Source organism: Varanus komodoensis, unplaced genomic scaffold (genome assembly GCF_004798865.1).
Source record: "Varanus komodoensis strain SLA01 unplaced genomic scaffold, ASM479886v1 scaffold7_1, whole genome shotgun sequence".
NCBI lineage: Eukaryota > Metazoa > Chordata > Lepidosauria > Squamata > Varanidae > Varanus > Varanus komodoensis.
Window position 1 is genome coordinate 8,834,879 of NW_025336479.1, and position 13,489 is coordinate 8,848,367.

Below are 13,489 nucleotides of genomic sequence, written 5' to 3' on the forward strand. Positions count from 1 at the left end.
TGTGATTCCCTTTTCAGAATGTAGCTGTCTTGTGTACTTGTGTATAGCGGGGTTAAGGTTATTTTATTCTGAATGTGTGAGTCAACATTACCTTTGGTTCTTCTTATATGCGTAAGGGCACCACGTTTCTTTCTTTGATCCATCCATAAAATACATTCCACATTTTGAGAAGTTTGTTTCATCCCCCCTGTAACACAGCCATCCCCTTCATTAACCTTCTTGCATCAGTGATCACATGTCTTATTGTCCTCATGGTGCGCAATTGTGAAGGCATACTCAAAATTAATCTCCGTTTATGTTTGGTCACCATTCAATGACTACATCCTTTGAAATCTGCTTTAATGTGAGTTCTCTTGGTGTGGTACACTGGCCTTGGTGCTTCTAATTCTTATTTTAAGTGACAACTTGGGCCATGATGCATATCAGAGCATTGCTTTATGTGGCACAAAAGTAGTTTACTTTCCAACGTTGTCATCCTTAATTAGGACACAGCTCCCAATAACAAAAAATGTGCTATTTGCATAGTTGCCTGAATGGGGTTATTTCTCTCAACATAAAACATTTTCTTCCATTGCTATTCAATTATCCATTCAATATGCATGTGTGAGAAGAGGATCTTGTGTATGCATTCTTGCGCACTGAATGCTCATGGCATAAACCATCCAGAAAAAATCTTGGAAGAGCAAAGATGAAGTGTCTGGAAAATCTGTCCAACATTCCTACCATCTTACTATTTTTCTTGCATCCATGGTACAGCAGAAGAAATGCATAAAATTATTCCTTTGCTAGACATTTAACAAACAAATCTGTAAATATTTGAAGTTATCAATACATGAGAATTGACACCCTGTAACAGAGTGAGGCAAAAAGAGCTCCTATGGGACTTTTTTCCAAAACTAATCATATATGTTAGGCAAGAATAGAATTGTTCAGCAGGGCTTTCACATTGCAATAAGAAAAGTTATCTGCTCATTTAAGTCCTCATCTGTAGCTTCCTGTAGCAGTGATTGGGTAACATGTCCCTGGGAAATAAAAGGGAAATGCTTCCAACCTACTATTTCAGTGTCCCCATACTTCCTTTTGCATCCCATTCTGGCCAGGATGACTTTTGTATCCAACCTTTCCTCAGCATTATACTAATCTTCCCACTATAGTCTAAGTTGAAAGTGAAGAGTTTCATGATTCAGTCATGACTGCCATGACTCAGTATACTCTTCTGCCACTGCAATGTGATAATGTGATGTCATTTTGTGTTATGAGAAGAGGAGTTTGATGTGTTTGCTAGCTCCTGGAGCGTTTATTGATACAATAGTAAAAATAGGAAATAAAAAGGGGATGGTGACAGTGTTTGTCCCTTGAAAGAACTGACTATCTTCCTATATTTAAAAACATCAACTAATGCCAGCCACAGGAGTGATTAAAATAACCTTCCTAGAAACTTCCTTATTCACAGAGCCATTGCTATATTATGGAGGTTCTTCCAATGGAGACTTGCCGTATCACAAGCTGAACATCTTTCAGAATTGCTGAACATTTTTACTTATATAACTGGCATTTGGTGCCAGGCATTTAGCTTGCTACAAGAAAAAATTTGATGATTTTTTTGTATTTTATATGGGATTTTAATGATTGTAAGCCACCCCGAGGCTCATGCGATGGGGTGGCATATAAGTTGTTTAAATAAATAAAATAAGTAGTGTGCTGGATATCTGTCATGTTTTTCTAGTGTACATACATTTGTGTGTGTAGATATACTAAAACTTGAAAACCCTTACCCCAAGTCTGTGGGAGTAGTCAGTCAGATTTCAGTAATCTGACGATAGTCTGTTGGGTCAGCGTAGCAAATAAAATGAAAACACCCTGGAGTGACAAATTGGAACATTCACTATATTGCTATGCAGAGTGTATAAGTCCCCTGTAAGTGGCTTTCAAAATGTATAAATCACACTTAGTAACAGTTTGTGAATCCAAGCTGAGGTTCTCAAAACACTTCAAAGATTATTACTGTATTGTCATATCAATACGAGAAAATGTGCTTAATCACACAGTCCAATGTCACATGACTTGGGTTTTGTTTAAAATTAATTCTTGATGATTGTTCCAAGGCTTAAAAGCCTTAATGTCGGGGGTGGTCTCAGAAAGGTCTGGTTGACTAATCTGTGTTACTTGGGAAATTTCATAAGAATGAACCAGTGAAACAATGCATTTGGGAAGATAAGCTGCTGTTTGTTAAGTAGAAGCGCAGCCCTTGATTATAACCCCCCAACATCTTTTATATTTGGGCACATTGCTAAGCCTTTTAATTAGTTAAATCTGCTCCTATAATCAAAAGCTATCTGTACACTCCACTGTGCTGTGACGATTTCAAAGATTTAAGTGATTAACTTGGCAAAAGCTGTGGGTGGCTAATTGGATAAGCTTTAATCTTCACACTGGCAAAATGAAACAGAGAAAGATCAGAGGCAGGAGGAAGTGGGCTTCGTTGGGTGAGAAGGGAGCTCCTGAACATGTCAGAAAGATTTTTTTCAATACTCCCAGGTCACTTGGCACAGCCCAAGCTAGAGGCCATGACTTGGGTTAAATTTGTGACACTACACTTTGTTTTCTTTTCTCATCTTGTACTGGCATTTTAAAAGGCTGTTTCTCATTTGAGGTAGTGAAACCAAAACTGTATCGTTGGGAGTATTTCCTTTTAATTTGAAGATTTGTTTTCTGGGGGTAAGGAAATGGCCTTTAGGATAGTATGGCTGGTGACTTTTCTGGAAAGCAAAAGCCTAGTCTCTCTCAAATATATTCAACAATCTTCTAGCTTAAGCCATTTATGTGTGTCTCTGTGTGTGTCCATCTCCGCATTTTCAGTCCTTATTTGTCCATGTAATTAATAGTATGAACATTTCAGACTGATCTTTTTGGATTTTTTTGTAAGTGTGGATACTTTTACCTTGAGAGAGTCCAGGCAACTATGTGTTCTTCAGGGTCTCTCTGACCCTATCATTTACAATGGATGACCTGTTGACAATATTGTCAACTTAACAATATTGGCTCTAACTTAGCTATTCTTCATGTGTTGTACATAACCATGAAGACTGGTGTTTAGATTTATCAAGGGTCCTCATTATTTAGGACCCAACATAATTTAGGTTTCAGAAGGGTTGCTTTCCCTTGTATATTGCAGCTGAAAAACCAAAGGAGACTCTGACATTTAAAAGTCTTGCAGTATTTACGTTCAAAGGCACAGCCCGCCTGCTTCATTAGATTCATCTGAATCATTCAGATCAGTATAAAAAGTACTGTTTTGGACCATTTAACTGGTGTATAGAATGTATCCATGGTTTTTAGTGAAGGAGGGAGTTGACATAGGAAGCATTGTATGAATTCAGAAGTCACTTCTTAGCTCTTTGTGTCCGTAGTCTGAAGACCATGTCAAAATTCAAATTATCTTAATAAGGAGAAGAACCCATAGTCCAGTCAGTTCAATACCTACATTCTTGTGCAGTCTCACTAGTGAGCAAAGAAGGTTCTTAACCAAGATTTAATGACAAGACCTAGCATAAGCATGCTATGCAAGGAAAGGTTCTTGTATGGTGAGAAAGAAGATGCCTTTCCTTTCTGCCTCCCTGAAATACCTTCTGTGCTTCCAAATTCACTAGATGTACATGGAGAAGATGTAATATTAGCTTAGGACAAATGTGAATAAATCCAAGTGTGTATAGCCCCAAATCCTGAAATGGATTCCTGAATATTTATCTGGGATATGGACTACACAAAATGGGTCTAAAACATTGGTTTTAATGTGCATATGGCCTGTTTGAGCACTGTACCCTGTATGGATGCCTGATCGTGTTTGAAGGAAGGAATGTTCTCCTTGCCAAACATTTGATGGATCTGGAGGATGACTATCATTGGATCTAAAATGGAGCACTTGTGTTAAGGCAGCCTCTTTGTAGATGTAAGCTAAAGTAATATTTTAGAAATGGCGTAATTGAGAGACAATATACCAGATAAGCAGCTTGGCATATGTGGAATTGGAGATCTCTGATACCGATTTGACCTAACCTAGAGGGGTTCTGTGCAACTTCCATTTTTAGCCAGAAGGTGGGGTGTCTTTCATACCGAAATGTCAAAAACTTTGTGTTGCTGAACTCAGTTTTGTAGTCATGCTGAAAGGTGGTTCTTAGTGTTTTCTATAAAATACTTTCTAGAAAAACTATCAAATGCTGATATTTTTGAATGGCTGGCAGACAGATCAAGTGTTTTCTTAGCAGTAAAGTACAGCCAAAGTTAGTGGAACTTACTCTCTCAGAAATGCACAGGTTTTAATTTCTTTGCTTTAACAGCTCTACAAGAGCTATTCAGTTCTTCTGACAGAAAAGATCACAACATGTTTTTGTGATACTTGACTTAGCCTAATAAACAAATTAGAACGTATGGACTTAAGAATTATATAGTAATGCATATTTTCATTATTTCCAAAATGCAAAGCTTTCAAGCTCAGGTTTTTGATTGCTTTATAATATGTTATGTTTGGGCAGTAAGACTGTTCATCAGAAAGTACTATGTTGTTATTTAATTTAAATGCTTTGCATAGCATATTGGGAGAACATACTGTGATTTTTTATAATGGCCTCTAAAATGTGGGAAAATTGCCCATAGATTCTTCCCCCCAATCTGTTTAAGATGCAGAAAATCGACCCTTCACAGATAGTAGTGCTGAGTTTGTTTGTTTGTTTGTCTGTTTATATATGTTTAGGTCTAGCCTAATGGCAGGAGGTATTGGACGAGGTGTAACAAACCCATGGCTTGTGGAAGAGCCTGAGGAAACAAGAGGGCTTAGCTTTCATGATATCCAGAAGCAGCAACAGAGCATTATAGAAGGTAAATCCTCCTTGCTTTAAATCTTAGCTTTATCCCAGAGACTGTGCATAGGCCTCATAGGTGATACCACTGATATAGATTACCTCCTTATAGTCCAGTGACCTGGATCAGAAAAAAACTTCCATCAAATGCTTTTTCTTCTTTTTAACTTTTCTGTATTCAACTTACTTTGACCCTGATTGTTCAAAATGTTTGAGTCCTTGGATAAATATTTGTCTTTGCTCTAGGGGAGTCTTGCAGTTAGTATTTGCAGATACCTTTTGTGAGTAGCTAGGAACTAGTTTACCCAGCTGGAATTCCTTAAGAGGCTTTATGTATTTAGACACAAGGGTATGAATGCAAGTGGAGTTTCAGTGCCTGACTCTTGCAGGTCTTCTGCATCTTGTGATCATTGGCAGAATATCTTGAAAGTTCTTAACAGTAAGCTCTAGTCTACCTCTGTTTTCAGATGGGGAAGTGTCATTGAAACCCAGCCCTGCATATCAGGATAACAATTTTTCTTAATCCAGCAGATTTTGTATACTTGAAAGAACAACGATCTTCTGGGTTCACCCAGGGACCCTGCCTTAGACGGTTACATCGTTATGAGCATACAGCTGGCCTGCACAGCTTGTGAAACTGTGTTTCTGCTATTGGCCTGGCTGTTTTTGGCTTGTTGGGCAACATGCTGTGTTGGCTTGACCTAGAGCTACCCTAGTCTCTGAAATGACTAGGTAGCTTCCTTTCCAGTTGCAGGGCTTCCTTCTGCATCTAGTCCATTTATGCTTCTCTTATATCTCTGTTGATCCCAGGCTCTTCATTTTTATTGCTCTGCTCTTTTATGCCATGGGCTGTCAATCCCTTTTTACTTAAATTTTTTGAGCATAGAAAAGCTCTCCCATGCACCAGCTGCAATTACCATGTGATACTTTGCCATGTCACATGTATGCAAAATGATGCCTGAAACCTTAATTCCCATAAATACTTTATGCTCTTTTAGAGAGTATTGCAAAACCTCTTGGATACATGGTGCATTTCAAACCTGCCTCAGTGGGCCGACAAGTGTAGTCCAAGTGTGGGTTAGAAGACTTCTGTAAGGAGATATAAATTGAGCTGTCAGCCTTTAATTTCTTGCCATCTTTGTTTAAACAGCTGTTGGCACATGATTCTTCCCACATGCATCCATAAATAATAATTTGCTTTTTGCAGAGCCCATCCATAGTAGTTATTGTAAGATCTTTTGAGGTGGGAATAATAACTCTACACTGGCAAGCAAGAGGAGTCCTGTGGAAAACAGAGCTGAGCACAACTGAAATGTATTCCGTGCCTTGGCATCCAAGGTGTGGTACTGCCATGTGTTCCAAATTACCATAGGGGGTATTGTGAAAGGTTAGAGAGAGGCTTGTGTTGTGGCTAAGCTTGCTCATTCTGCCAAAAGTTGGATTATCTCTCCCATGAACACTGCATTTACATGTAGCTTGAAGAACTCTTTGGATTCCTTGTTGCTTGCATCACCTGTTTGCTTCTCAGTCCTGTTAAACCTTCCTTGAAAAATCAAAAGGGCTTAATCAGGGTACTGCTTGAGTGTGCCAGAAAGTTTAGTGCTTTTATGATTGAAGAGCAGCTGCACATCCAGTTCCTGAAGGTTTGGGATTCTTGGCTAAACTTTCTTCCTGCAACTGTCAGCATTTACCCTGATTTTAAGACCTGGCTGTTTGGGATTCATTATGGTGCCATTGATGAAGTGTCCTTGTGTCAGTATCTTTTAACATTTTCAGTGCATGCTTTCATATTTTTGCTCAGCCTTTGTGTCTTATAAATCTGCTATTTAGTTTCAGGAGGCTACGATTTTTATTGGGCTTGTTTGTTTTTCTTTGCAGAGCAAGATGCTGGTCTCGATGCCCTCTCTTCAATCTTAGCCCGGCAAAAACAGATGGGACAAGAAATTGGAAATGAGTTAGAGGAACAGAATGGTAAGCACAGCAGGTGAAATAGTTTTCAGAATTTGATGGTATCTGTTGCATTCACTTTCAGCTGTACAAGAAATGGAAGTACATGGCCATCCTTTGGGAAATACAATGTTAGAACTGTGAAAAGGTACATTTTACTTTTTATACCCCCCCCCAAAAAAAAACCCTCCTTTGGATCTTTTGCTTTTGCTCACTCTGGATGACCCTTGAGGTATAATATAGTTTATGGAACACTCCAGTTGTTTTCCCAATAAAGGGATAGTTAGAGAGAGGACCCATAAGTTATGACAATGGTGATGGCAATAATAAAGCCACAGTTAAGTTTCTCTGATTTTAACTAAGGTACTATAAAATTAGCTGGCTAATTTGTCTTGTGCAAGACATAGGCAGACCACAAGAACAGAAGTAAAATAAACTCTATCATAATAGGGATTTTGTAATTATGGCACAGTACAACTTTTGTTTTCCATGCTTGAAAGAGGGAATCGTTTCTTCTCCATCATCCATTCTTTATTTGTCTAATTGGATGGCACAATAAGGCCTGGACACCACTCTTTCCAAACAATAGAAAAATAAAAAATTGCACTCTGCCCGCCCTTCTTTCCATCATTTGTAAAAGTAATCCAGATTATGCTGTTGGGGATTATCAATGAGGGGAGAAAAGAAAGCTGGATACAAGAATGGCCTCAAAGACATGAAGGTACAACCTGTGCATTTTTGTTTGATGTTTGCCTCTTACTCCTAGAAAATGACCTAAAGAAGGAAAGTTTATTTACAGCAGTGGTATGTCCCAGGAACTGTGTTACCTTTTATAGTATACATAATTTAAAGAGCCAGTGGTATGTGTTTGTAAACAGGTAGCTGTGTGTGTCCATCCGTAAATACCTTTCTCAGAGATGCTTTCTGTAATTGGGGAAAGAAACATAGGGAGTAGCCGATTATCAGCTGCTTCATTTTGCCATGACAAACCACTAGGTGGTGGTAGAAGGCAGCCAAAATCCCTTTGCTTCAGCTTTCCTCTTATCTTCCTCATGGCTGAGTTGCCCAAGTCCCAACAAAACCAGGAGACTTTTCTTGCTTCTGCCCCCATCTTTGGCACAACAAGATGAACTATTTTCACTATCTAAGTTCTCCCCGCTCCTTTAATTTGCCTCAAGCCACTTCTTGAGCTTTCTTAGCCTGATTGTCTCTTGGGCTACTTCTCCTAGAACTGTATCATTCATCTTTCAGCTTGGCTCAAAATATGGATTCTCCCAGTCTTGGTCTGGGTGCATGTTTTACGTTCCCTAGTTTAAATGTTCACATATATGACCATGATTAGAACAGCCTGATGTGTGGGTTACTATCCCAAACAACTGTATTAGTAGCCCAAGCCTTTTAAGTGTCATTCACCGGCCTCAAGCTGAGAACTGAAGGAAGATGAACTAGCTGAATCTGTGGTTGTCAGCTGGTGGGATTGGTTCAGGTTCTTGATGAATTTGAGGCTAGGTGCCAGGAGCCTGTGTAACTTGGGCCAGGATCCTTGCAGACATACTCTTGAAGTTTCATACTCTTGAAGCAAAGGAGATGGAATTAAGGGGCATTACACTGAAAGGAAAGACTTATAGGTTCAGTTTACCTTTAGTATTGGAGCAAATTGTTCACTTGGAGCTTTCCATGGTGCTGCAACCACCAGCCTGCCTTGCCTTATGGGTTACCTGCTGTGGACTGATCAGTATATTAGGAAACTAGTGAAAAGAAGTTGTCTTCTGTCCCTTCTCCACCAATTCTCTTGGTTTCCCTGCTTGCTGTGGAGAGACTAGATTGCTTTCCCCTGCATCCAGCTGGGAAATGCAGGAAGTCCTTTGCTTGGTGACCAGGAGGGAAGTGGAGCAGCTTGGCAAATGGGATGGAATGATCCAACCCTTCTTTACTGGACTGTTGTGTTTGTATGTCCTCTGTAGCCAGCACAGAAATCAAGAGTTCTGGTAGAGGAAGAATGGAGCAATCGTTCCGACTAACCCACTTGGTCACCTGAATAGAATTTGTTGTTTTCTGTTGCTACACAGCAAGTACTTATATACAAACCTTGATTAGAGGGCATTTTTGGTTGCATTTCCTGCAAATAATTTCAGTCTAAAGATTAACCTGAACTTCCTGCATTAATGTAGGCTGTAGAAATATAACCATGCACTCTTTTAACTCCCCTGAACTATTTTGAGTGATGCATTTGAAGTTAAAACATGCAGCATTACTCATGTAATTGTTCAAAAGACCCCAGGGCTGGAAATCCCTTGCATTTCCAGCTTTTTCATTTGTCAGGGCAAAACTTGAACTTTGGAATGCTGCCAACTGTATGAACTCTGCAAAGAGTTGATCCATTTGGTCTGTTCCTAGAGATAGCTACATGCACTCCAAGCTGCTGAGAAGGCAGCAGTTCTGATATTTGCACATGTCATAAATCTGAAACCTGCCTTTTTGCTCAGCTGCATCTTCATTGAAACAGTGACAAGGCATGTTAACAGTCCAAGTACCACTGTGCACATTTTGAGGTCTCTTTCTGGTTTTCTGAGCTATTTATTCAGCCTGGTAAATATGTCCACAAAAGCTAATATGTCTGCCTCCTCACAACCCCCTGTGTTTATTCATTTGTGGCATAATTAGGGCAGGACTGAGTGAGATCAGTCTAGAGAATAAGTTTACAAAAGTTGCCATAACCTACAAAAACTCTGTATGTGAAATTTGGGTTCTATGGTTTTAAGCAGTACTCTAATTTTCAAGCTCTCAGAAAACACCAATTTAAAAAACCCAATTCTTCTTGGGTCACAAAACTGTAGCAGGGAACCAAAGAAGGGAAATATGCTGGGGGGTCGATTTAAAGATGGAAAGTTCTGTATTGTTTTCAGAGGAGTACAACAAGGCGGGTGAAAAATGATGGCCATGGTTGTAGAGGAGATTTGGCATTGTACATCCCTCTTCACTTATTTTATACCAAAACTGTGAGGGACTATTTCTAAATTAACACTGCCACTTTATTCCCACTGCCTTCCTTTAACTTGAGCCAGAGTTTGTTAGAACTCACACTTGAACTGCTTTCTAATGCCATAGCTCAGGTCAATAGGGTCTGAGCATTAATATAATGCATTTTTAAACTTAAGGATAAATCAACTGCATAAAAAACTGCACACAAAAGCCAAATGCAAAAACTCAATTTTGTGCGTGTGCCTTTCTGTGACCTAGTGTTAGGGCAAGGAAATGTTAACTGAAGGTAGACTGACATCACACAACACAAGCAGTCACTGACTGTGTCTTCAGCTCAATTAACAAGAGGAAACTTTTAGTTAGATGCCAGAAGGATACAAGCAGTAAAATTCTTTGCTTAAAGGCTTAATGGTCCTGGCATTTTTCCTGGTTTGTTAACCAGCATAAAGCCAGAGTTCCCAGTTCAGATGTGATAGGGAACTCTCACTTCATATAAAACTGGGTCTTTGTGCTGAAGCTGGCAGATAATGGAGGAAGGGAGTATTTCTTCAAATGATGGTTTGAATCAGCCATAGCTGTAAGACTCATTTCTGCTGTGCAAGAGAATAATTGAATAGTAGCATTGGAAGGGGCCATGAAGGCTTTCGGGTCCAACCCAACTTATTTATTGTAAGCCATCCTGAGACATTCTGTAGGGGATGGGATAGAAAAGCTTTTAAGAAAGAAAGAAAGACCCCCTGCTGTTACAGAACACAAATTTACACCACCTCACTCAGATGACTGTCCAGTTTTGCCTTGAATGTCTCTAGTGTGCAAGAGCCCACAACTTTTCTAGACAACTGGTCCCACTGTAGTATTGCTCTGACAGTGAGGATATTTAGCCTGAATCTGGGTTGTTGCAACTTGAATTGATTATTCCTTGTCCTGCACTCTGGTATCAGCAAGAAGAGATCTTGACCTTCCTCTTCGTGATGCCCTTTGAGGTACTTATAGAGGAATATCATCCCCCCTTCCCCAGCTTTCTCTTCTCAAGGCTGAATATACTCAGTTTTCTCAGTCTCTCTTCATAGGGCAGTGTTTCTAAACCCTGGATCATTTTTGTTGCCCTCCTCTGGACCCCTCCTAATTTTTATGCATCTTTCTTAAATCTTGGTGCCCAGAACTGGACACAGTATTCCAGGTGAGGTCTGACTAGTGAGGAGTATAGGGGAACTACCACTTCTCATGATATGGAAGTAATACTTCTGTTAATGTATCGCAAAATAGCATTTGCCCTTTTTGCACCTGCATCACTTTGTTGGCTCCTATTTAGCCTGTTGTCCACAATTACTCTGAGGTCTTTTTCTTTTTCAGTTCTGTTGAGCCATGTATTCCCCACCTTGTAATGATGCATTTGATTTCTTTTTCCCAGGTGGAGGACTTGGCACTGGTCCTTATTGAATTTCATTTTGTTGCTTTCAGCCCAGCATTCAAGTTTATCAGGATGGCCCTGGATCTTCATTCTAGGGTGTTCACTGTTCAGTTTTGTATCATCTGCAAATTTGGTTATTTAATTATAATTCCCTGTACTTCCTTATCTAAATCATTAATAAAGATATTGAAGAGCACTGGACCAAGGACTGAACCCTTTGGCACCCCACTAGTTTGCTCCATCCCGTTTGAGAAGGTGCCATTGATGAACACTCTTTGGTCTGATTTAACTGCCAATTTTGGATCCCCTAATAGTTTTTCTATCTAGTCCAGTTTCTGTTAATTTTCTTATCAGAATGTTGTGGGGCACTATGTTGAAAACTTTGCTAAAGTCTAGGTTGGTTCCCACTGCCTATTTGGGAGGTTACACAGTCAAAAAAATGAGTTTAAATTAGTCTAACAGGATTTTTTTTTGGTTGGCTTTTTGATAAATCCATGTTGGCTCTGCTTTCTCTAGAGGGCCTGCAGACCAATTTTTAAATAATTTTCTCCAGAATTTTTCCAGAGATTGATGTCAGACTAACTGGTCTGTAGTTCCCAGGTTCATCTTTTTTCCCCCTTTTTGAAGATGAGAACAACATTAGCCATTTCCCAGTCATCTGCCACATCTCCTGTTTTCCAAGATTTATTGAAGATAATAGCCAGTGGTTTCTGAGAGTTCTTCTGCTAGCTTTTTTATGACTCTGGGATGGAGTTCATTAGGCCCTGAAGATTTGAACATGTTTATTCCATCTAGGAATTCCTTGACCATTTGTCTGTCAATCTTGGGATGCCATATCTCTCTTTCAGCTTGTACTTTCTCTTGGTTGTAGATCTTCCTTTGGGAGAAGACTGAGGCAAAGTAGGAATTGAGCACCTCTGCCTTTTCCTTGTTGTCAGTTATCACTTTAAGTAACTGGACACATTTCTCTTTCACATGTCTTTCGTTCCGGATGTACCTGAAGAAGGCTTTCTTGTTCTTCGCATCCCTTGCTATTCTCAGTTCATTTCCTACTTTAGCCTTCCTGATGCTGACCCTGCAATTCCTTGCTATTTGTTTATATTCTTCCTTTGTGGCCTGGCCCTGCTTCCACTTCCTGTACATGTTCTTTTTTCTTCTTTCAGGTTGTCACTTAACTCTTTGTGGAGCCATGTGGGCTTCCTCTGTTGTCTTCTACACTTTTTTCTTGTTGGAATTGAGCATGATTGAATACTAACTGCAGTGCATAGAAGTATCTCCCATCAACTGTGAATGTAGAGAGCCAGGCTGAAGGGCTAGCTTGAGCTGACCACTGCGATATAACTAAGGTGGTGGTTGTTTTACTGGAGTAGCATGTCTATCGTACACGATCTCTTTCATGGAAGCCTTTCGGGAAGCATGAAATATGGTTGCAAGTATTTTCTTTTTTATCATAGCTTTGTTCAATTTGTTGAAGCTGGTCTGAATATACACACCCTATGTCAATATCTTCTGTGTTCCATTATTCCAAAGAGAAAAAGAGGAAGCAAGATAGGAAGTTTGAAAAGAGAAATAGTGTTGCCAGTGTCTAGAGAAGTATCTAGGGAAATGACTAACGCCTTTACATTCCCAAACCAAGCTACTATGTTAAAGGGGGACATTTTTTTCAATAGAATATTGAAAAAAATATTGAATTTCCTCCAAGACTAAATTTCCTGTGGTATATGGGTTCCTCCTGGCATACTATGCTAATAAGGCCGCTTAAGCAGCATTGTTTTTTCCTCTGTAATTTCCTAGCAATAATTATGAGCATCTGTCTGAATAAATATCACAGTATTTTATGTATAACTACTTTGGGCCATGGGAGATTGCAAATAGGACTTTTTAGAATTAAATCCCTCCCTAATTCCTGGTTGGATAGGCCAGGAATAGAGTTCATGTGCTTCTTCCTGCATACTTTGTTTTACACTGCCCCACTTCACTCATAATTAATGCATTAATAAAGAAAACCCACATTTATTTGAGCAAGGATCTTTCTTTACCCATCCCTTTTCCCTCTGCTTCCCACGAACCTTTTCAAACCAAATTCAATATCCAGGGACATTTAAATGAAAGTGGAATCCCTCCAGTTGAGCATTTACTGACATATATGAGGGAGAGAAAGTAGAGAGAATGTTCATGAAGCAAATACTTGTTTCTGACATCATTGTGAGCAGAACTGAGGGAGGAAGCAGAATCTAAATACTTCCAATAAGAGAGTATGTCTCACAGCTGTTTTCTTCTGAAGAAAAGAAAT

At 39.4% G+C, this 13,489-nt stretch overlaps 1 protein-coding gene across 2 annotated transcripts in view; it reads left to right on the forward strand.

The window, feature by feature from the left end:
• The window catches only part of STX8 (syntaxin 8), a 93,118-nt gene that overhangs the window by 12,135 nt on the left and 67,494 nt on the right, over positions 1 to 13,489 (forward strand). For both annotated transcript variants that reach the window (XM_044453780.1, XM_044453779.1), the window contains exons 5-6: positions 4,751 to 4,875; positions 6,735 to 6,827. In XM_044453780.1, coding sequence (XP_044309715.1) covers positions 4,751 to 4,875; positions 6,735 to 6,827 — 218 coding nt within the window. The remainder of the gene's footprint in view (positions 1 to 4,750; positions 4,876 to 6,734; positions 6,828 to 13,489) is intronic.